The 25,462-nt window shown below is 37.3% G+C and overlaps 2 protein-coding genes and 1 long non-coding RNA gene across 3 annotated transcripts; 2 read left to right on the top strand and 1 right to left on the bottom strand.

Annotated features, from left to right (window-relative positions):
• The first annotated feature begins 3,435 nt into the window (after positions 1-3,435).
• LOC112022246 (uncharacterized) lies at positions 3,436-5,171 on the top strand. The gene is made up of 4 exons (XM_065764858.1): positions 3,436-3,573; positions 3,688-4,119; positions 4,309-4,959; positions 5,145-5,171. Exons 1-4 carry the CDS (start codon positions 3,436-3,438, stop codon positions 5,169-5,171), a joined length of 1,248 nt encoding a protein of 415 aa, XP_065620930.1.
• Positions 5,172-5,912: 741 nt separating this feature from the next.
• Positions 5,913-7,703, top strand: LOC136063870 (uncharacterized). Its single transcript, XR_010625531.1, has 3 exons — positions 5,913-6,346; positions 7,059-7,145; positions 7,276-7,703. It is a non-coding gene; the product is annotated as an uncharacterized LOC136063870 (long non-coding RNA).
• Positions 7,704-17,912: 10,209 nt separating this feature from the next.
• Positions 17,913-19,112, bottom strand: LOC136063871 (protein ECERIFERUM 2-like; the record flags this gene model as incomplete). The annotated part of the gene is made up of 1 exon (XM_065764865.1): positions 17,913-19,112. A coding segment is annotated over one exon (921 nt), but the record flags the coding sequence as incomplete, so codon positions are not given.
• Between the last annotated feature and the right edge of the window lie 6,350 nt (positions 19,113-25,462).

The following is a 25,462-nucleotide window of genomic DNA, read 5'->3' as shown; positions in this document are numbered from 1 at the left end:
ATTCACTCTCACCGTGCCTCTCTCTCTCTCTCTCTCTCTCTCTCTCTCTCTCTCATCTAATCTCTGAACTTCATCTCTCTCAATCTCACTTTCTGCTCACTACCTCTCCATCTCTTCTTTCTTCTTCAGAGACTCATCGTCGATTTGCATGAGCCTAGCCGCCACAGACCCGTCGCCGCCGACCCACGTTCAGCCGCTGACCTGACCCATTTCGGCCTCTCTTCTCTATTTTCGGTGTTTCGGTTTTGTGTTTCGGGCTGTGCTTGTGTTTTGGCTTTGTGTTTCGAGTTGTGCTTGTGTTTGGGTTTTGTGTTTCAGGCTGGGTTTTTGTTTTCGACCCACGTTCGGCCGCCGACCTAACCCATTTCGGCCTCTCTTCTCTATTTTCGACGATTCGATTTTGTGTTTCGGGTTGTGCTTGTGCTTCGGCTTTGTGTTTCGGGTTGTGCTTGTGTTTTGGGCTGTGCTTGTGTTTCGGATTTGTGTTTTGGGCTAGGTTTTGGTTTTTGTTTCAAGCTGGGTTTGTGTTTCCGGCTGTGATTTGTCTGCTTTTGTTTTTTTTTTCTTCTTCAATGGTTTTGATGGGCACAGCGGAGTTGTGGTTGTGCAGTGATTTTTATGAGTTTGATAGTGGTTGTTGTTGTGTGTTGGTGGTTAAATGAAATATTATTTTATTGTAGTGTTTATATTATTTTATTGTGTTAAAAGCTAAAATAGATCCACTGCTGTAGCATGTGTGTAGGTAAAATAGATAAAGTGACTTTTTGTGTAGCTAAATAGCTAAAATTTTAGATGCACTGCTGTGAACACTCTTATCCATTCGTGATTGAATTGCATCATTACACAGGGCTTCACAACTTAAAACACTCTAATTACTTGTTGATGTTCAAGTAAATGGGAAAGTTTTTACTGCATATTGGTATGCAGTAATTTCTGCATAATGAATTATGTGGCAGTAAAAAAAAAATAACACGTGTCTAAAGGCTATTATGCTGAAAAACCTTTCCCAAGTAAATTGTGACAAAATGTGTGTTTTTAGACTTTATTTTTTGATACAAACTCATCAGTATTGTAACTCCCAACCATAACCAATATGAGAAATACTCATTTTGGATTTGAATTTTTTTATAATTAAAAAATTACTAAAGTATACTTGTACCTAAAAAGATGTGAAATAAATAGGAAAAATGGCCGTTTGGTATGACATTTTAAGCAGTAATTTTTAGTTTTTAAACAACATTACACGTATTTTTACATATTTTTTCACTCATACGTATTTTTAAAAAATACAAATAATGTTACTAGAATAATGTTACCAAACAGGCCCTAGTTTTAAAAAATTGATGCCAAAAAAACCGTCATGATTTGTCAATTGGCAATTGGATTACATCATTATACATGGCTCCACAACTTAAAGAACTCTAATCACTAGTTAATATTCAAGTAAGTTGTAGCAAAATATATGTCCAAACGTGTGTTATTAGAATTTATTTTTAGGTACATACTCATCAGTATTGTATCTCCCAACCATAAGCAACATGGGAAATATTTATTTCGGATATGAATGTGGTCCACAATTTCATATTGAGCGGTAGGTAGGTAGGTAAGACCATTTTACAAGTTTTTGATTCTTGATGTATCTATAGCCATAACATTAGTTTCATCTTTCAGTGGAAATGGGAGAGTTTATTTTATTGATCATACGGAAGTGGGAGAGTAACTCGGGGGCAGAGGCCCTCCCAAAATTTTTTAAAAACTTCATAATGTATGTATATTTTGTAATTGTTTAAAATATTAGACCTTAAAATCAATATTTGGCCCCTCCAAAAAATAAGAGCTGGCCTAGCAAAAAAGAATTGAACAACTAATTGTTGGGTTCCAAAAAATAGTTGTTAAGAACAACAAACTATCCACCTTGTAACATAAATAGTTGTTACTTTCAAATTTTTAGATTTTTCCTCTCTTAATTGGTAAGTTTTGTTTGTTGAGTTCAAATAGTAAGTTTTTAATAAAATAAATTTCTCTTAGAGTTATTTTATTTGAGACTAAGTCTTTTTGTTGTTTTTGTTAAGTTTCAAATTGTTTGTCAGTGCTTAATTAGTTAGTCACAAAGCATCAAATGAGAAAAAACTACACTGAGGATATGTAATTGTGCGGCATCCAAACAGTTAGGCTCACTCAGTCCCTAATCTCCGCTTCAAGTGTACAGTAATTGGGCCCAACTCTCATTTGCCCAAAAGCCCAGTCCTTACTAACGCGGTCCAGGGGCCCAAGCTTCACTACTAAAGTTATGCTCAGCAGAGATTTACCAAGCATGTTGGGAAAGGTCACTGAACGGCGCGTCATCCTTGTTTTGTTCAGAGAAGTCCCTCTAAGCGCCGCTACCGAGCTATCAACGGAGGTGGGCACCAAGTCCCAAAGCCATCCAAGCTTAAATTCTCACTTATCATCCCCCTGATTGGACCCTCCGTCGCACTAAGCGCGCACCGACTCTGCCGAGCTACCAACGGAGGTGGAAACCAAGTCCCAAAGCCACCCATACCTGACCTCCCACTTATAGAAAACCTTATCGGACCCTCTGTCGCACTAACTATGAGAGCATTGATGACCTGCGTCTGAGCTTTGAACTATAAATAGGAGGGGAGGATAAGATGGAAGCGTTGGTTGGAAAAAGTGGGGAGAAGATAGAGAGTAGAAAATTCAAATAGAGAGAATGTCTTAGGGGAGGAAGAGGAAGTAGTGTATTGCTGAAGAGGAGAAAAGTGATCTCATTGAGTCTTTAGTTGGAGAACGACCCATAGTAGGAAATTCAGCTCAACAAACAAATAAGTTGTGAGCCTAAGTGGGGCTGGGTCCATCGGCCTCATTTGCGACCCACACAATTGGCGCCGTCTGTGGGAACCTCCTACACTGCTGTGGTTCAGCTGAGGCTCGCACACGAGATAGATGTCCGGAAGACGTTCGGGGAGTGACGCTGAAAGTGGCTCGGTCGGATCCTCTCGGGGGTCGTCTTAGCGAGAACGAAGGCAGATGGGGCGCGAAGATAGGCGTCATGAGAGGGCAGAAGAAAGTCCCGGACTCGGAGAGGGCTCGTACCAAACGTAACGGACGGTATCCGGTGCCTTGGGGCGTAGGCGGTTTGATGAAAGAGACGAGGAGCTTGAACGGTTGTGAAGGTTGGTGAGAGATTTAGAGTTGGAGGCAGAAGACAGGCACCAAAGAATGGATCAGGACAACCGAGCAAGAAGACCAGGTGCCGGGGAGGAACGACAAGGAGTGGGGTCTGATCAATCTGGATACCGCAGTCGCCGAGAGCGCTCGCCTTCGCGAGAATCTCACCTACACAGGGGTCAGCGTCGAGATCGCTCATGATCACGGGATTATCCCGATCGAGGCTCGAATTCTCCGGAAGAAAAGCGGAACCACAACGCGGCTATGGACGCAATGAGCCGTGCGTTGCGCAAAGCTGCTCGGTCGCCGTTCTCAACTGACATCGAGCACGCCCCAATGCCGGACAGATTCACACGCCCCTCGTTTAACTCTTATGACAGGAAGACTGACCCGGTGGAACATGTCAGCCACTACATCCAAATGATGTCATTGCATACCCGGAATGACGCGCTGATGTGCAAGGTGTTTCCCTCAAGCCTGGGCCCTACCGCTCTCAGATGGTTCAGTGGTTTGTAGAAGGGTTCCATCCGCAGTTTCGCCGAGTTAATACAGGAGTTCGGAGTCAGATTTGTTACTTGTAGCCGTGTACCACAACCGGTAGATGCACTACTGTCAATGAAGATGAGGGTGGGGGAGACCCTTCGTAATTACGCCAGTCGGTATTGGGAGCTTTACAACGAGATCGGTGAAGGGAACGAAAAAATTGCTGCGAGTACTTTTAGGATGGGGTTGCCCAAGGAGTCAGGCCTAAGGGAGTCATTGACTAAGAAACCTCCCGAAGACATGGGACAGCTAATGAGGCGCATAGAAGAGTATAAACGGCTAGAGGATGACCGGCTGCAAAGCAAAGGTAAAGCACCAATGATAAATCGTCCCCGACAGAATAGTTTCCCACCAAGGATACGAGGGAACGTGAGGATTCAGGAACCAGAGGCACCGGCAGGGGAGGTAAATGTGGCGTTCAAAGAACCGATGCATAAGATTCTAGACAAGATCAAGCATCAACCCTACTTTAGGTGGCCGAACAGGATGGGTGGTGATCCAACGAGAAGGAATCAGAACTTGTACTACACTTCCCATAAAGATAAATGACATACCATCGAGCAATGCCGAGTACTGAAAGATCATCTTCGGCAGCTGGCCGAAGCCGGGTACTTAAAGGAGTTTGTGACGGACGCAAGGGACCAAGGAGCAGGGCAAGGCACTCCGTATAGGGGCAACTTGCTCCCACCCCCTCTCGGGATAATTGAAGTCATCCACGCTCCTACCAAGAAATGTTCCACGGCAAGAGGGAAAGGGGTGTACGCATTAGCAACGGCGGCGGAAAGTCAGGACGGGCCGTCATACGGGAAAAGGATGAAGCCCACCAAAGAACCGATCGCCTTCGATGATAGCGATTTGGAGGGAACGGTCCAACCACACGACGACGCGCTGGTAGTCTATGCCCGTATAGGCGGTTTCTTGGTAAAAAGAGTGATGATAGATCAGGGAAGCGGAGCAGACGTGATATACCCAGACTTGTTCCGAGGACTTGGACTGAGGAGTGCGGACCTCTCCGAGTATGGTACACCTTTGGTCGGTTTTGACGGTAAGATAGTGATCCCTGAAGGGCAGATCTCTTTGCCCGTGAACATGGAAGGTAGAGAAGTGGTGGTAACCTTTATAGTGGTAGCTTCCTTCTCCCTGTACACTGCGATATTGGGAAAACCGTGGATCCATGAAATGGGGGCTGTCCCGTCCACTTTACACGTGAAGGTGAAGTTCCCATCTGAGCAAGGTGTGACGGTGGTAAGAGGAAGCCAGCAGACTGCAAGACAATGTTTGGTCGCACTAGTTGACTGGAGGAAGGAATCGTTCAAACAGGGAAAGAGTACCGAGGAAGAAGAGGCGCAGCAAAATATNCTTTTTTTTTTTTTTTTTTTTTTTTGAGAAGAAAAGATTCACTTTTATTAATGTGTTGGAAAATTATGAAGTTACATCAACGTAAACAAGATAAGTAATGTCTAATGGAACCGACTCCATCCAAACATCTAACGGACAAGACTTCCTAGCTCTCCTAGCTAAAGTATGAGCAACTTCATTACCCTGCCGCCTGACATGAGAGAAAGAACAAGTTTGGAACAAACTCCTTAAAGACTTACAGTCTTTTATAATATGACCAATACTAGACCGGTCAGAACAATGACCCACTAGTGCTTTTACAACAAGCTCTGAGTCTCCTTCAAAGATAGCGTGCCTCAAGCCCAATTCCTCCATGAATACGAATATGAATACTGTGTTAGAATATGAGGGTCATTTGATAATATTATTCTTGTAATATTATTTAAGTGTTATGAAAATACGTGTGAGTGAAAAAGTGTTGTGAAAATACGTGTTGTTTAAACATCCAACACAACTAAATAGAATCTGATTTTTTTTTTTTTTGATATTATAAACTAAAAAAAAAAAAAAATAGTGTATTTGTCCAAAGTTGTTTGTATTACACGTTTTTATTTATTTATTATAAGTTAGATTTATGTTCAAAAATGTGTAAAATTATGGTCGTAAAAAGTGATAGTTTTACCCTGATCGGTAAGTTAAAATTTGTTAGAGATAAGTTTGAGCTCTCCGATAAGTGCAGTCAGCCTACATTTTGTATAAATATTTTTTTTATATTTTTTTTTTTGAGAGCTGTATAAATATTATACCTGTACAGATTACAAAAGAAAAAAAGAAAAAAAAGAAAAAAAAGAAGAAGAAGATCAACTGACATAAACAAATGGTAAAAAAGATAACGGACCAAAATAAAAAACAAAAGTTACGGTTTTGAGCTGGCTCATTCTGACCTTCGGCTCTCTCTTCCTCCCTCGGCTCTCTGCTCCGCCGCGCCCCAGCTCCTCTTCCTCATCCTCAGTTCTCTCTCTCTCTCTCTCCCTCAGCCTCGCCTGTCCTCTCCTCTCTCTCCCCTTCACCTGGCCGCACCTCTCTCTCTCCCTCACCCTTGCATGTCCGCCGCCGCCCCAAGCCTCAGGATGGGCCCACCAGTGGACAGTTTCCTTCTTTGTAGTCGGTCTTTGGTAACTAAAAGCGTAGTTTCTCGTCCCATTTTCCTCCCAATTTTCCCGAGAAAATTGAGCGACCCGAGCTTCCATTGTCTCAGAGGAAAAACCCATTTATCCATTCTCAATGGCTTCAGGTATTATAGTATTTCACTAAATTATTCTAATTTTCCTTTCGAATAGACTGATTTTATTATCAAGTTCCTGAAGCTTAGTCCTTGACAATTCACTGAAATTATGCGTGAATTTATAAAATTTTTGTGGAATATTCGTCATGCCCATTTGTTAGATTGTTCAATTTTCTTTGAATTTTGATATTTTACGTTATGGGTATTTGTTGTATATTCACATTACATGTACTACAATTGTTATCTGGTTGTTTCGGAGATATACTGATATGGAATTTATTGTAGCATGCGATTAGGTGCTGAGAAATGAGAAAATAAATTAAATTTAGAATCTTTGTGCTTCGTTTCGTTTCAATTTTAATGAGAATCACATACCTCTCTGTCCAACTAACCTCTATTGAGTCAGGTAGTTGCAGTTTGCACATTTTTGTTTGAATTTTTGTTTACTCAACTCCCATAGAATGGGAAATATAAAATGAGAAGTACTTCGTTCATCAGGTTGTTATTGGTTCTAATTTGAACCCATTACTGAAATTAGTTTTTTGTCCCACCGGTAACAACATACCACTAAGGGTTTGTTGTGAAAGTATTGTAAACATGTTGTGGACATAGCATTTTTCATATAAAATTCAAATATGTAATTTGGTTTGAATGAGAATTGAGTTTGAAAGGCCTGTCTTTTTTGGTTATATATATCTCAGTTGGTTATAATGCGTTGCAGATTTTGCGTTATCAGTTCCTGCTGAACTTGAATCTGCTTTGCGTTTGATGACAGTTCAATACTTTGTAACAAAAAGGCGTTGGCTTGGTAATCCACTAATCCCCAATCACTCTATTAGTTTATATCACTATTAACATATGCTATCAGTGTGATCTAAATTCGTACTTTGGATTTTATATTTTTATGAGTTCTTATTGTTTCAGATTTTATGTTTCAGATCTCTATGGAATTAATGTTAGGCCTGTTGCAACATTTGGAAGTTTTAGTAGCAAACCATATGTTGAGTCAGCATTATTACATCGCTGTTTGCCTGATTAACTTCTCTTTGAGGTATTGTATGTTAGGTTAGAAAGCTATTAAACCTTGGCCATGACCATATATTTTAAGAGAACCTAATATGTGCTGGTAATACACCTATAGGCAATTAGGTATCAATCAAGTGTGTGAATGATGTTCCTAGTTATAGAACTTAACATGTATGGCTAGTCTATAATCTTAGCTAATTTTGACTTAATTAGGTGTTTTAGCAATCAATTTTGATTGGTTTTGTATTTGGAAACTCATGGAGATTTCGTTACGAAACAATTCATAGGCTCGATTGATTCTTAAGGGCAAATTTATTAGTATCGGATCATGTTTTTGATGTGATGTTAAGAGTATATGTTTCTTGGTAGCTTTTATTGACTTGGAATATTTTTAATGGTTAATATTATATTTCTTTTGTTTTTCTAGTGTTATTCCTAGTTTATTTGAAAACTTTGAATGTGTTATTATAACTTTGAATATATCAAAAAAAAAAAATATATATATATATATATTTATATTTTATTGCTTGAAATAGTTATTATAATTTCTTGTGTTTTAGCTCCAATAAGAATAGAAAATATAATTTATATAAATTGACTAATATATCCTTGTTATATAATATATAAGAAATAAATATATTTACACTTATTAATTAATATAAAAATTAACACAAATACATATAAATTTATATTATTTTTCTTAGGTTAGCGTGTGTATATATATATATATATATTTGAAGTAACCGTAGGTTAGCATATAGTAGAATATAGATAACAGATGTGAAAGCATTCAATAGATTCATTTATTACACCCTTCTCATTTAAAAAAAAAAAAAAAAAATCATTTATTATAGCCTTTACCGGCCACCATATTTGGAAATTGGGAGTTGAGACCCACCAATACCATTCAATGCACATTGATTCATCATGTCTGCATACCTGTATAAGTAAAAATGTTGGTGAATGAATTGACCTCATTTGTTAATGACTATTTTAAGGATTTTTTTTTTTTTTTTTACGTTTTTTATAAAAGTATTATCAAAATTTCTATAAAATAATTTATTAGTGATTATCTTAAAAACATCTATTAATAAAACTCATCAAATAAAAAAAAAGTTAAGACCATAATTTTTACCACAATTTACTCGTGATAAGTAGTAAATGACGCAATAAAAAATACGGGTCATACATTACTCATAAAAAATTATAATGTCAGCATTGCTCATCTAATAAACCACTCATAAAAAGTAAACCATTACAGCTACAACAAGGTCCTTTTCATGTTTTGTGTTGGCGGCCACCTCGTAGTTAACGTTGGGCGTTGGGAGAGTTAAGTGGCTGTAACTGTACAATACTTCCGATTGGACGCTTCATACGACATAATGCCTTGGTTTGGATAGCATTGATACCTGCGGCGCCTTTTGTGAGTTACGTTTTTCCTAAATTTTTTTTTGTCCAATTAATGTGTACCTTTAAGAAATATATTAAATTTTTTATTTTTGGAAACATTTTCTCAAGAATTAAAAAAGTTGTTATTACTTTTCAATTCTCGAGAAAATTTTTTTCAAAAATGAAAATTAATGTGTACCCTAAGGGCACACATTAGTAAAATCTTTTTTTTTTGGGCTCGGATTTGACGACAGTGGGAGACAAATATTAAAAATAAAAATTATGCACTGTTCATGCATTGTTTACACGTTAAAAAATATTAAAAATGAGTCCACGGTACTATTCATATATTTAAAAATTATTTTGTTACAGCGTTTTCAGTAACAATCAGTTTTCAATAACTTTCAGCAACAATAAGTTGTATCCATACGGACCAATGTTTTGTTTTTTTTTTTTACTTGGCTTTTGTTAACAAGTGTTGGCATAGATTACAAGATTAATAAATGTTAAATTGTGAGTTATAATACATATTTTTTTAAATAAAAATATACTTATTAATGATTCAAGTCAAGTGTGTTTTTTTAATTTTTAATTTTTTTTTGGTCATATGTACACGGTTGAACTCTATTTTTTTTTTTAATGTATAAAAATATTATTTAATAAAACATTTAATGCACCTTAATTATTACACTTAAGGCATTTTTTTTTTCCTTAAGAGTAGAAAAATTTAAACTCTAAATATCTTTTTGAAAAATGCTAAAAAAATTCATAATGTTCCATAATCAACCTCAAGAGGGTTAGGTAGTCGTAAACAATGTAAAGTACTCCATAATTTTATTTATTTATTTATTTTGATGGGAAGTATTTAAAGTACTCCATGATTGTATGCTTCGCAGTTCACATTACAATAATATGATTTATTTTTTATTTTTATTTTTTTAGTAGTGTTGTGTCATGTCACTCACGTGTGTAATGGTTTGCATTGGCTTATACTTATCAAAGTGATGTTATACAATAAATTTTTTACTATTAGGATTTGTAGAGATGTTATAGTATAAATTTTACTATGAGGATTTATACTAATGCTATAATATAAATTATTTTATTGAGGTGATAGTAATTATCATATTAATTATAAATTTTTTTGTAATAAAATTAGTAATAATTTAACATTTTAATACTAATTAACTGTATATTGGTATGTACAATTGCAATCACTACTCATATCCATGAATTGTGCGTACCTTAATTTTTTTTTATTTTATACTTATGGCTAAAATGTTATTGTCTCTAAACCTTGAATGAATTGATTTCACTTTTCGTTCCTAAAGTGGAATTGATAACACATATACTGATTTCATATGTCTATTTTTAAAACATGCAATAATGACACGCGTCTCTTCTTCATAACAAACAATAACTTTTGATATACAATGATTACATGTGTCCAATTTTCAAGTAATGCAGTAATGACATGGGTCCATTTTTCATAATAAACAAAAACTTTAATGTTCATGCAGTAAGTGATTAGAATGAATTATCAGCCTATTTTCAAATTCTATCACTCACTTTTAAATTATTATTTTTTCCATTGTGACCTTTAAATCATTCAATTTGTATTTATTGTGGTTATTAATATTTTNGGGTCGGGTTTCAGGTTTTTTTGATAAAACCCGGACCCGACCTGAACCTGCTACGGTTTTTTTTTTTTTTTTTTAAAATCCATACCCAACCCTATTTCTAATTGGACCGGGTACCCACGGATCGGGTAAAAATTGCCATCCCTAGCTGAGAGGGATGTTTAGGATAGTGTCAACCTCAAAAGGAAGAAAAAACCTCTTAACCATGTCCACTTTCCAGTGCCTTATTTCTTCATCAATTAGTGATGATACCATTGGGAAATCACCAATATCTTGTTGGGGGGAGCAAACTTTATAGGTTATGGGAGTAGGTAGCCACTTGTCTTCCCATATATGAATCATTTTACCATTTCTAACCCGCCACCTTATACCCCTATTAATAACCCCCAAGCTGTTATAGATACTTCTCCAGGCATAAGAGGGGTTGCATCCAAGCTTTGCACCCAACATATCACTATAAGGGAAGTACTTGGCCTTATAAATCCTAGCAATCAACGAGTTTGGGTTGATCAGGATACGCCATGCTTTCTTCGCCAGCATTGCTAGATTGAAGGCTTGTAAGTTGCGAAAGCCCATTCCGCCTTCTGATTTTGATTTGCACATTTTTCTCCAGCAAACCCAAGCCATTTTAGCTTTTTGATCTCTTTGACCCCACTAGAAATTTCTCTCCATTCTTTCTAAGTCCTCACATAAAACCTAGGGAGTTGGAAGCAACTCATAGTATATGTAGGAATAGCTTGTGTGACTGCTTTAATTAAAATTTCTTTTCCTCCCACAGATAGCATTCTTTCTTTACAACCGGAGAGTTTTTTTCCAACCTTCTCCTTTATTTCTGCAAAGACTTGATTCTTTGACTTACCTATCACTGATGGAAGACCGAGATATTTCTCTTGCCTTGACTCTTGCATTGGCCCTAGAACTTCCAGGACTTCCTTTCTTGTTGCAACTGGAGTATTATGGCTAAAGGTCACCGAAGATTTATCCATATTGATTTTTTGCCCCGAAGCAGCCTCAAAAAGCCCCAAAATTTCAACAAACTTGCTGACCTCCTCCCTATCAGCCTTACAAAAAAATAGATTGTCATTTGCAAAGAATAAATGAGTGACTCTAGGACAGCCCCTACAAATGGACACTCCACTGAGAATATTTCTATTGCTTGCATTAGATATAAGGGCAGAAAAGGCTTCCATACATAGAAAAAACAGATAGGATGATAATGGGTCGCCTTGTCGAAGTCCCCTAGTCGGAGAGATTCTACCATGAGATTCCCCATTAATCAATACAGAATATGTTACTGTTGTAATACATTTCAGCACCCACCCAACCCATTTCTCATGAAAACCCACTCTCCTCATTACTCTCTCAATGAAATCCCATTCTACCCTGTCGTAGGCCTTGCTCATATCAAGCTTAACTGCCATAAAGCCATCCTTACCACTCTTCTTATGATCCAAATAGTGCATTAACTCAAAAGCAATAAGCACATTATCTATAATTAATCTCTTTGACTCGAAAGCGCTTTGATTCTCAGATATTATTTAAGGCAACACTTTCTTAAAACGGTTTGCAAGCACTTTGGAGATCAATTTGTATGCTACATTACTGAGACTAATGGGTCAAAAATCCTTCATCCTATTGGGCATTTTAACTTTCGGCACTAATGTTATATAGGTATTATTAATATCAGATAAAGAGGCATTTAAATTAAGCACATTTAATACCATATTAGTTACATCAAACCCAACAATATCCCAATATTTCTGATAAAAAATAGCAGACATACCATCTGGCCTAAGTGCTTTGGTTGGATGCATTTGCCTAAAAGCTGCTCTGACCTCCTTCGTAGTGAACTCCTTAGTAAGTTCCTCATTCATCTCTTCGGACACCTTGGCCTGAATTAGGTTTGTCACCTCTTCCATTCGAGACGGGAGTGTGGAGGTATAAATATCTTCAAAATAACTGGTGACTGTTCTAACAATCCCCTCCTTGCTATCACACCAAGTACCTTCATCATTCCATAATTCGACAATTGTATTCTTCCTTCTCCACTCTAAGGCACGGTGATGAAAGTATTTAGTGTTGCGATCCCCTTCCCCTAGCCATTGAACTCTTGATCTCTGCTGTCACCACACCTCCTCATCATCCAACAAAAGATTAATCTCTTTTCTCAGTCTATTAATTTCAACCCCATGTTGAAGTGCAATATCATTTTTTAACAGCTCACCCAGCTTTTCTTTCTTCTCCTGAATCTTTTTTGCAGTCTGCCCAAACACAGCTTTACCCCACTTAGCTAGGTTGTTCACACACATTTTAAGCCCTGCACTAAAACCACTCAGATCATCCAGACCTCCTCAATTAGCTCCTTACAGTCAGCCCGTCTTGTCCAAATAGCCTCAAAGAAAAATCTACGCTTACCATGCTTATGAAGAGCATGAGAATTAGCAAGTAACAGGGGACAATGGTCAGACGTGGTATCCTCTAAATGCTGGACTCTTACATTTGTGAAGTGTTCTATCCATTCTGGAGTTACAAGAGCCCTGTCCAATCTCAAATAAACTCTATCACTGCCTTCCTGTTGATTGCACCAGGTAAACTCAAAACCCGAAAAACCCAGGTATTTAAAACCACACTTATGAATAATATTTCAGAAGGCCTCCATCTGATTTTAGGGTCTCAGAGCTCCCCCTAATTTTTCTTCTACTGATGTAATCTCATTAAAATCGCCAAAACATACCCAAGGCAAATTAAATTGAAGATTAAGAGTATCGAGATACCTCCAAGATTCTTTCCTCCTATGTGTCTCCGAATGCCCATAAAAACCGGTCAGCCTCCATTTGAAACCAGACCCTTCTTCTACTACCCCTGCATCAATGTGGTGTCTTGAATAGCTCTTGATCTCCAAATTAACTTCCTTCCTCCAGTACATTGCCAAGCCTCCTCCTTTCCCTTGCCTTTGAACATAAAGACCATTATCAAAACCTAGTTTCATCTTTGGCTTTCTCATTCCAGCAATCGTCATTTTTGTTTCCAATAAGAAAACCACTTCGAGATCCCAGCGCCGCACAAGACTGCGCAGCATTCCAACTGAACCGGGGTTCCCAAGCCCCTAGCAATTCCAGCCTAAGGCCATCATGGCTTTCGGTGTGCTGTCACAGCAGTCACTGCTGTTTCTTTGGTGTTTTTCCCTTACTTCCTCTTCACCTTTTTATTCTCCTCTGCTTCTAATTCTTCTAACTCTCCCGTTCTCTTTATTTCGCTTCTTTTTTCCTGGCCCATCACATCTTCTTCTTTAGTTAGTCCCTTCTCCCTTGCAAGCCTTTTCCAACTCCTTATAGTCTTAGGACCCAAATCTTTAGTCTTATGGCCCAAATCTAAGAACCCATCATCCTTATATTCTGAAAAGTCCATGATGGGCTTGATTGGACTTGTAACTTCCATTTCCTCTAATATATACCCACTTTGACAGCCCACTATTGATTGGCCCGTTCCTGGCACGTCACCCTCACCTCCATTATTTTCAAAACTCAAACTTTCCTGGGAGCACGTGTGAGTTCAGACATCTCAGCGTTTGGTGGACTTACCGCCATGTTATCCCATCCACCAGAGTGACAAGCCGCCTGACTTGCTGTCCGTCCATCATTTCCCACGTCACCCCTCTCATCTTGTTTCTCTGCAAACCGGTCCACTGCATCACTTCTACTTCCTTCTCCACTGCCAACCATGGCTTCCTCCGCCCCTGTTGGTTGTTCCACAGGCCGTTGCCCATCATTGCTTGACGGATGGTTCACTTCCTTCCTCATCTTCATCTTTTCCAGCCCTCCTTTAGAGCTTCCGTTGGCCCTTATCCATTCTCCGTACTAATATTCCGTCGCTTGCCCCGGTTCCGTAGCATCACAGTGCCTATCATCATGGCCCAACCTTCCACACCTATAACACACTGTTGGGAGCCTTTCGTATTTGAACATGACCCACACCTTCTCCCCTCTTTATTCAACAAGTAACCTCCCCTACGTAAAGGCTTGTGCAATGGCAACTCTACTTTGATCCTTATATACTTCACCCGCTCAAACTGCCTAGCTCTTTTATCAGCTTCGAGAAACTTGCCCATCCTATTCCCAATATCCCTACCCGTTTCTTCCACCATAAGCTCAAATGGAACTCCCCAAACTTGGACCCAAAATGGCGAGTGAAAGAATACAATATTCGCGATTGTTAATCCCTTCCTCCACCTGCATAACAATAGTAGATTGTTATCAAAGTTCTAGGGGCCATTCCTCTCAACCCATTCCATTTGGGTTGAGAGGAATGGCCCCTAGAACTTTGATAACAATCTACTATTGTTATGCAGGTGGAGGAAGGGATTAACAATCGCGAATATTGTATTCTTTCACTCGCCATTTTGGGTCCAAGTTTGGGGAGTTCCATTTGAGCTTATGGTGGAAGAAACGGGTAGGGATATTGGGAATAGGATGGGCAAGTTTCTCGAAGCTGATAAAAGAGCTAGGCAGTTTGAGCGGGTGAAGTATATAAGGATCAAAGTAGAGTTGCCATTGCACAAGCCTTTACGTAGGGGAGGTTACTTGTTGAATAAAGAGGGGGAGAAGGTGTGGGTCATGTTCAAATACGAAAGGCTCCCAACAGTGTGTTATAGGTGTGGAAGGTTGGGCCATGATGATAGGCACTGTGATGCTACGGAACCGGGGCAAGCGACGGAATATTAGTACGGAGAATGGATAAGGGCCAACGGAAGCTCTAAAGGAGGGCTGGAAAAGATGAAGATGAGGAAGGAAGTGAACCATCCGTCAAGCAATGATGGGCAACGGCCTGTGGAACAACCAACAGGGGCGGAGGAAGCCATGGTTGGCAGTGGAGAAGGAAGTAGAAGTGATGCAGTGGACCGGTTTGCAGAGAAACAAGATGAGAGGGGTGACGTGGGAAATGATGGACGGACAGCAAGTCAGGCGGCTTGTCACTCTGGTGGATGGGATAACACGGCGGTAAGTCCACCAAACGCTGAGATGTCTGAACTCACACGTGCTCCCAGGAAAAGTTTGAGTTTTGAAAATAATGGAGGTGAGGGTGACGCGCCAGGAACGGGCCAATCAATAGTGGGCTGTCAAAGTGGGTATATATTAGAGGAAATGGAAGTTACAAGTCCAATCAAGCCCATCATGGACTTTTCAGAATATAAGGATGATGGGTTCTTAGATTTGGGCCATAAGACTAAAGATTTGGGTCCTAAGACTATAAGGAGTTGGAAAAGGCTTGCAAGGGAGAAGGGACTAACTAAAGAAGAAGATGTGATGGGCCAGGAAAAAAGAAGCGAAATAAAGAGAACGGGAGAGTTAGAAGAATTAGAAGCAGAGGAGAATAAAAAGGTGAAGAGGAAGTAAGGGAAAAACACCAAAGAAACAGCAGTGACTGCTGTGCAGCACCACCGAAAGCCATGATGGCCTTAGGCTGGAATTGCTAGGGGCTTGGGAACCCCCGGTCAGTTGGAATGCTGCGCAGTCTTGTGCGGCGCTGGGATCTCGAAGTGGTTTTCTTATTGGAAACAAAAATGACGATTGCTGGAATGAGAAAGCCAAAGATGAAACTAGGTTTTGATAATGGTCTTTATGTTCAAAGGCAAGGGAAAGGAGGAGGCTTGGCAATGTACTGGAGGAAGGATATCATTCCCCACTTCCATGATCCTCAAGTCTAATCCCATCTTCCACACTGATCTTAGAGTGCTCTTTAACGCATGTATATTTTGTTAACGATTAGATAAAAGTTTTCCAAACAAACTGAGATGACACTTTTCCAACCACTTGGCTCTACTAGCAGCAGATATTTGAATACCTTCTTCCTCTTCTTTAGTAAGTTGCAAGTTCTGTAGCCCATCCAAGATAACTTGATCCATAACTAGAGATTGCAACCTGACCTCATGCAAACAAAGAAAGCTTCTAAGACCTTCAACGCAAAAAACCACAGTTGCAGAAAAACTATGGTTGACATACACTCCTACTTGAGAGAGAAAACAACTCCCTTACACGAGAAAGAGACAAAAACTCCTACTGGGGAAAGAAAAATTTGTCATGGTAGCACACGCTTTTTTGTTACGGTTTCTATAAATTGGGCTTTCCCTTTCTTTGCATTAGTTTCCTATTACCTTAATCAATGCTAGGCCTGTCCACGGGTCGGTCCGGGTCGGATTTGTGCCCAACCCGAAACCGACCTGATTACTTCGAGTCTACCATTTTTAGAACCACCGCCGACCGGTGAGAGGGGTTGGTTCGGGTGGTTGGACCTCCTCGAAGACCGATCGGTTCTCGGTCGAGGTTGAAATTTGCAAAACCATATCGGAATATGATGAAATCCACAGGATCTATACCAAATCGAGCTGGAGATGCTGAAATCTGGCCGGATCTCAATGAGATCTCACCGGATCTTGAAGAAATCAGGCCATTTCTCAACTGATCGAAGTAAAACCACCGGCGAAATGCTCCCATCAATGGAAAACGACAACTTTTTCGGTGTAATACGGTCGGATCGGTTTTTTCGGTTTCAGACTCAGCAACTGACCCGCCGGTCTCTAGTTCTGGGAGAGCAACCCGCCGCCGATCCGTCACTAGTGTCGAATCAGCCGATTCTCGGATCGGGTCGGCCGGGTTGGCCGGGTGGGTCGGTTGGTTTGGACACCCTTAATCAATGCCTTGATCATACCAACATTAATGCCGAAATCTGGTTAGAATTGAAAAGTTTTTAGTTACTTTCGGAGCATGAAAAAATGATACTTTTTCTCTCATATTTATGGTAAACTCCACCATGAATTTAATGAGTGGACCACACTATGAATGTAAGAGGAAAGAGTGCCATTTTCTGTACTCTAGGACTACCTAAAAATTATTCATCAGAGTTGCACAATTAAGTATGTTTGGATCCTTTAATAATAAAAAAAATGGGCTTCTAATATACAACACATTTTTACTTGGAAATACTACCCTATGCTTATGGCTCCTCCAATGGAGGAAGCGAAAATGGCAGTTTTCAGTATTCTTTTGATAGTGCTTTGAGTCTATAGATGGGATATCTATAACGGCTTAAAATGTATATTTGTTATATATTTATTTGGGATTATCTTTTTATTAATATGCTTAATTTATATAATTAAGTAAGTAATGATTTGCATTAGTTACTAGAATTTATTTTTATATAATTTCTTGAATAGAATGTTATTCATTGTGTATAATTTTATATTTTCAAAAAATTATATTACAAGAGTGTGTGGAATGAGTAAAGGAGAACGAAAGTTAAACTTGAATTAAAGAGGAGCTAAATGGCCATTAATATCATGCTTAAACGTCTAAGGAGGTGCAGCTGAAGCACTTGGGGAGTATACCATGATTGGAATGTTCAAATTAAGGATAGAAATAAAAAAGACACAATTTGAAAAGGAAAAAAAAGAGAGATTTGACCATTAATTAGTATTTTGGGCGATAGTCTATCCAATTCATAGAACTCAATCACAAGTTATGATATCAAATAGAATACTCTTTTCATACGATACATGTGAATAATGCCCATTAGTCTATATTGAGATCCATCATATAGTTTGTGACTGATTTATTACATTGCCGTTACTAACATAACTCAAGAACAATATAGTTGTTATTTCCAAAATCAAATAGAAGCACAACACTTTATCTAACAAAAAAAAATTGCAGCACAGTTATTAGGCTCTTTGCTTACAGTCATCCATAGAATCCAGTTTCTCAAACTTCTAACCATGTGTATCTTTATTTTCTTGCGTTTATATTTCAAATGATATTCCAATCCCTTTCAAGCTTACATTTGAGCAGAGAAATTTGATTTTCAGGCAGAACCACAGTCACCATGAGTCCATTTCCACAATCACCTTCCCCTTTGCAATTTATAGGCCCTGGAAGCACCAAAACTGCCCCTTCATCACCAACCCCATTTATTACATAGTTTGCAAAAATGGGTCTATGTCCATTTATTTCCAACCCATAAAGCTTAGCCTCTTCCAAATTTAACAGTGTCAAGTTTGCACCATATACTATGCAATCAACTTCTCCATTTTCATTCTCCACCATTTCTTCAATCAAACTATTCTCACCCACTCTCTTCTCAGCTATTAGCTTTACCACCTGCCACAAATCATCTTTGACCCCAGATAAATCTGCTTCAACCATGCTTATAACCATGCCATTACTTGGAAATTCATTTTTCCAATTGGGTTTTTTGTTTGAACAAATTGTGACAGTACTTGTTCCTATCTCTTCCCTAATGTCACATAAATATTTCCATATTAAAGCAGAGATAACATCGAAATGTGACACTTTGGCTGCTTGGTACTCTCTTGCACAAATTTTTGTTACCATATGGTGAAGTTGTTTTTCATGGACTTGGAAATAGTATGTTTCCAATTTACAATTACTAGGAGTTTTCCAGGAATCTCCTTGTGGGTCGACACTTTTAATAGAAGCTGCTTTCTTGCGAGTTGAAGGTGGGAATTCGGACTTACCTGGATTTGCCACGTGGAGACATTTTGGTGGCTTGTTACCAGAGATGATCTGGCCCCACATATTGATGAAATTAGAGGCTGAGAATGCATCTCCAAGAACATGGGCCCAGCTGAGTCCCACACACATTCCTCCACATTTGAAATCAGTGAACTGATTGCAATTTGCAAGCCATGACCACACGAAAACAGCAATTAATAATTAGGATTTTACCAAACGAGGGAGGGATTTAATTCATTTAAGAGAAAAATAATAATACTAATAAAGAATTGAAAGGGAAATAGGACTTATATTTTCCACGTGAAACAAATTGAAAGGTAGGCAAGCTTCTACAAATTCTTATCATCCTATATATAAGTCTAGATTTTAAATATATTTTACAATAAATTTTACAATTTTTGAGGCCATAAGTTTTTAACAAAAAATGACATGATAGTGTTCGTGATAGACTCATAAGAGAATCAATAATATTTTGTCAACTCACAGTTATAAAATTTTTTATAATAAAATTTGTGTCAGTAGCTTTCCTAAGTTAATGTTTTGGATTTATACTTTTAATTTAGATTATTTGAATGAAGTATCAATTGCACACAAAAATTTATTGACAAAAAAGTAAATTTGAAACCATTATGTTCAAATTAGTTGCATATGCATTTGGTAAAACTAAATTCTCAATGTTTAAATGCAATATATATTATTTAATATGATTTCTAAATCTCATAAGTCATAATCTTTATTATTAGACAAAATTGCAAAATCACCATAAAATTTGAATCAGTGCAGTTGTGCAAGGAAGATGGACATTTGCCTATGCAGCAAAATGCTCATATTTTGAAATTATTTAGCAAAATATCCCTGTTTTTTAAACTCGATTTTAACAAAATCGAATTTTGTGTAAAACTCAATATCCTCAAAATCAAGTTCTATGTATATTTTTAAGTGAAATTCAACATTAATAATGTCGAGTTTCACTTAAATTTTCAAAAAAATTGAAGTGGCAAAATATGTATAGAACTTGACATTACTAATGTTGAGTTTTACTTGTAACTCAATTTTGTTATAATCGAGTTTAAAAAACAGAACATTTTGCTAAATAGTTTCAAAACAAATGTATTTTACTGCATAGTTCGTAAATTAGGGGTAAATGCTCATTTTCCCCCCAATTATGCTTGATAAGACTATATATTTCACTAGGTGAGTAGGTGGTGAAGGTACCTTGAATATAGTTTAGAGTTCTATATTATCATGGAATAGTACTAACCTACGTTACTTTTTGTATATCACCAAAATTAACATTTCATTAACTAAATAAAAATTTTCCTAAAAAATTTAAAAAAATAAAAAATGAACTCTCAAAATCTATATCATGATCACATTACATTACAGGAAATTTACATTCTACATTTTTATTTGAAAAATATTAATAACCACAATAAATACAAATTGAATGATTTAAAGGTCACAATGGAAAAAATAATAATTTAAAAGTGAGTGATAGAATTTGAAAATAGGCTGATAATTCATTCTAATCACTTACTGCATGAACATTAAAGTTTTTGTTTATTATGAAAAATGGACCCATGTCATTACTGCATTACTTGAAAATTGGACACATGTAATCATTGTATATCAAAAGTTATTGTTTGTTATGAAGAAGAGACGCGTGTCATTATTGCATGTTTTAAAAATAGACATATGAAATCAGTATATGTGTTATCAATTCCACTTTAGGAACGAAAAGTGAAATCAATTCATTCAAGGTTTAGAGACAATAACATTTTAGCCATAAGTATAAAATAAAAAAAAATTAAGGTACGCACAATTCATGGATATGAGTAGTGATTGCAATTGTACATACCAATATACAGTTAATTAGTATTAAAATGTTAAATTATTACTAATTTTATTACAAAAAAATTTATAATTAATATGATAATTACTATCACCTCAATAAAATAATTTATATTATAGCATTAGTATAAATCCTCATAGTAAAATTTATACTATAACATCTCTACAAATCCTAATAGTAAAAAATTTATTGTATAACATCACTTTGATAAGTATAAGCCAATGCAAACCATTACACACGTGAGTGACATGACACAACACTACTAAAAAAATAAAAATAAAAAATAAATCATATTATTGTAATGTGAACTGCGAAGCATACAATCATGGAGTACTTTAAATACTTCCCATCAAAATAAATAAATAAATAAAATTATGGAGTACTTTACATTGTTTACGACTACCTAACCCTCTTGAGGTTGATTATGGAACATTATGAATTTTTTTAGCATTTTTCAAAAAGATATTTAGAGTTTAAATTTTTCTACTCTTAAGGAAAAAAAAAATGCCTTAAGTGTAATAATTAAGGTGCATTAAATGTTTTATTAAATAATATTTTTATACATTAAAAAAAAAAATAGAGTTCAACCGTGTACATATGACCAAAAATAAAAAAAATTAAGGTACGCACAATTCATGGATATGAGTAGTGATTGCAATTGTACATACCAATATACAGTTAATTAGTATTAAAATGTTAAATTATTACTAATTTTATTACAAAAAAATTTATAATTAATATGATAATTACTATCACCTCAATAAAATAATTTATATTATAGCATTAGTATAAATCCTCATAGTAAAATTTATACTATAACATCTCTACAAATCCTAATAGTAAAAAATTTATTGTATAACATCACTTTGATAAGTATAAGCCAATGCAAACCATTACACACGTGAGTGACATGACACAACACTACTAAAAAAAATAAATAAATAAATAAATCATATTATTGTAGTGTGAACTGCGAAGCATACAATCATGGAGTACTTTAAATACTTCCCATCAAAATAAATAAATAAATAAAATCATGGAGTACTTTACATTGTTTACAACTACCTAACCCTCTTGAGGTTGATTATGGAACATTATGAATTTTTTTAGCATTTTTCAAAAAGATATTCAGAGTTTAAATTTTTCTACCCTTAAGGAAAAAAAAATGCCTTAAGTGTAATGTGGGGCCCATGGGCCTGATAGCCTCGGCCCATCATGTAGCAAGCCCAAGGCCCAGGCCGAGGAGCACAGGCTATTCAGGGCCAAGGTGAGGGAAAACCTTTTTTCCCAATCCACACCGAGGACTACCTTATCCTCGGCCTGACGAAGGTGATTTTGGGGAGAGACTAACCCCAGAGTAAGCTGTCATTCTCACATTTAATGCATTCAACTAACTCCCCCTGGCCGCATTAATGGGGAGGTAACCCCTTGGCAGGATAACGTTGATCAGAGTGAACCACTTGAGTACCGATAAGGCCTCTGATGGGACAGACGGCCAGAAAAGAAGGCAAATAGATGATCAACAGATGGAAGGAGGGGATAGGAAGATGAAAACTATAAAAGAAAAGTTCGTATAGTAAAAAAAAGGAGGGGGAAAAAAGGGAGAACAATAAGGCCTCCTCGGCCACAGGCCGAGGAGTATCCCCCCATTTGTAAAGAAACTCCTAGCACTTTTTATAAGAAAAGTTCATGCTTGGTGATCGACGGCCAGCACCTAAACCTTTCACCCCACTCTCTATAAATGTATTGTTTGGGCTTATTGGGCTGAAAACCCATCGCTCAGGGTCAATCCAAACTGGGTCCTTACAATGGGCGCCGTCTGTGGGAAGGATTAGGGTGCTGGCCGGCGCACCAGGTAAGTGTTTTAAGTTCTAAATATTCGTTTTACAGTAGGTTGAAAAAGATAAGTGTTCTAAGTTCTAAGTATTCGTTTTATAGTAAGTTAAAAAAAAAAGGTATGTGGAAGATTTGGCAAAAAAAAAAAAAAAAAAAAAAAAAAAAATCTGTAAAACAAATACTTATAACTTGGAACGTTTACCTGGTGCACCGGCCAGCACCCTAATCCTTCCCACAGACGGCGCCAATTGTAAGGACTCAATTTGAATTGAGTGTTGGGTTTTCAGCCCAACAAGCCCAAACAATACATTTATAGAGAGTGGGCTGACAGGCTTAGGTGCTGGCCGTTGATCACCATGCCCAAACTTATTTTTAAAAATGGCTAAGTGTTTTCTTACAAATGAGGGAATGCTCCTCGGCCTGTGGCCGAGGAGGCCCTTCTTTTTCCCCCTCCTCCTTTGGCTTTACTAACTCTTCTTTTATAGTTTTAATCTTCCTATCTTTTGCTTCCATCTGTTGATTGTCTATTCGCCTTTTTCTCTGGTCGTCCATCCCATCAGAAGCTTTATCGATACTCAAGTGGCTCACTCTGACCAACGTTATCCTGCCAAGGGGTTACCTCTCCATTAATGCGGCCAAGGGGGTTAGTTGAGTGCATTAAATGCGAGAGTGACAGCCTACCTTGGGGTTAGCCACTCCCCGAAATCACTCTTGTCAGGCTGAGGACAAGGTGTCCTCGGCGTGGATTCAAGGGAATAGGCTTCCCCCCTTTCTCCTCAGAAATAGCTTGCGATCCTCGGCATGGGCCTTGGGCCTGCTATATGAAGGACTGAGGCTATCAGGCCCACGGACCCCACAGCTATCATGTACATCTATTTTTATTCTATACACATCAAATTTTGTATCAAATGATAGCTAATTACTTCTGAAGCAATTTTATTGTTAAATGTGTGTGTCTTGAAATTGATTCAAGAGATCCCCACGGGGAACAAAAAAAGTAAGAGTTAAAAAAAAAAAAAGGGGGAATGAAAGCGAAAAATGATAAAAGAAATGGAAAGTTTGGTAGGAATGATGGGGTTCGGCAGTTGGAAAGGAGGAAGAAACTATGACCACCAAACACAACAGTACACAGTGTTATAATTAGATGCATGTAGTGAAGTCACATCACTTAAATTTGATGAGTACGATGGGATTGGCTGGCTGCGCCTATTTATATATGTTGCTGGATTCAATTTATACGTAATTTTTTGGAGACTAAAAACCGAGTCTCATTATTAGCCTTAATTTTGTAGTGCATGACGCGTGTATGAAGCTGATTATGGCAAAGAAGCTTCTTTCTCATCTTAATTTGTTGTTAATTCATAAGTACAGTCGACACTCGGGGAAAGGGGACCATTGCGTAACTCCATTTCTACGATTGAATAGCATAGAATAAGAGAAAGATAAAAGGAGACTTGATAATGTCACTAGCTTTTTGGGTTTCAACTCTCACATCGAGTAGCATCTATACATTTTTAGGGAATATTATTGGGTTGTCCCACCCTTCTGCGATCAACAGAGAGTGTAATCCCAAACATTTAACGGCCCTATAGAAATGGTTCATCTCTTTGTAAAATAGAAGAAGTATAGTTCCAAACTACCCAATGACAATTCCTTATTTAGTGCTCATCGACGTCTTTAGCCGGCCATGGCTCAATGCCCAACGAGTAAAATGTTACAGTAGGTCAAGCCACCTTTTTTTTTTAAGAAGGAAAGTAAACAAACAACACACAGGAATGAAGACAAAGGCATAATATCACACCTTGGGACACGCTTTTCTTCCTATTTTTTTATTCATATAAAAAAATCATTTCACTATTAAAAATAATAAAATCAGTAGTCCCAAAAGTCTTAGACCAAGATGTGACTATCTTTTGGTAAACTAAGATGTAACTATCTTTCTTTACTGTATTGGTATATTGTATCAGCCCAGGTATAGTGTATTACTCTTGTATTTATATATTTCCATACCCAAGTATTTGTGAACTTTTCTACGTATTATTTAGTGTTATGTATAAGGGTAACACTTGTATAGTTATTTACACAATTCAATATACAGAATTATTAGTTCTTCAGTTTTTTTATGGGATCAAAGTCTAGGCTATAAAGGAATATTGGCTTATTTGGTTTACTCTTAACTCAAAACTCAATTCTCATATCTCATTTCTCATTACTCAAACTCAATTTTCATAACTCATATCTCTATCTCTACTTTTTCCATAACTCTATCTTATTTTTATTTGGTTTCAAATCTAGGTGAGCTTAACTCAAAATTTTAACAAAGAGGTGGAGCCCATGTACTGTGCAAATCAGAATGGTAACATGTCTCTCTCCTCCATCTCTTTCATTTTTTTTTTTTTCCTCTCCTCTTTCATGAAGCTTGAAACATTGAAACCTTTCTCCTCCCATTTTCGGCCTCTACCACCTCCAACAACCCACAAACCGATCAATTGCAATTCTCAAAAACCCAACCCACTGCCATTGTTTTGCATCCACCACTGTACAAAACACCAAAAATTAAACTCATCCACCATAGCAAATCCACCAACACCTTCAACATCACAACAAATTCTTTTACATATAAATAATAATAAAAATACCAAAAAAATACCAAAAAAATTACCCCACAAAATGTCAAAATCCATAACTCCAAGCCCAAAAAGCATACCTTAACCCGATTAAAATGCAAATCACAAATAAAATCGAAGTCCTCTGCCATCATCGCGTGAAGAAAAAAGAAAGAATGAAGAAGAATAATAAGAAGTTGAGAAAAGAAACTAGATTGAAAAAAAAAAAAAAAAAAAAAAAAAAAAAAAAA

Source organism: Quercus suber, unplaced genomic scaffold (genome assembly GCF_002906115.3).
Source record: "Quercus suber isolate HL8 unplaced genomic scaffold, Cork oak 2.0 scaffold_588, whole genome shotgun sequence".
Classification (NCBI taxonomy): domain Eukaryota; kingdom Viridiplantae; phylum Streptophyta; class Magnoliopsida; order Fagales; family Fagaceae; genus Quercus; species Quercus suber.
The sequence above is the reverse complement of the archived record's forward strand: the minus strand, read 5'-3'. Positions and strand labels throughout refer to the sequence as shown.

Excerpts from the sequence above, each read along its gene's own strand:
- LOC112022246 (XM_065764858.1), top strand. The coding sequence starts at position 3,436 with ATGGACGCAATGAGCCGTGCGTTGCGCAAAGCTGCTCGGTCGCCGTTC. Across the intron at positions 3,574-3,687 it reads AGACTGACCCGGTGGAACAT|AAGGGTTCCATCCGCAGTTT; the intron begins GTCAGCCACTAC and ends AGTGGTTTGTAG. Across the intron at positions 4,120-4,308 it reads CAGAGGCACCGGCAGGGGAG|CTGGCCGAAGCCGGGTACTT; the intron begins GTAAATGTGGCG and ends CATCTTCGGCAG.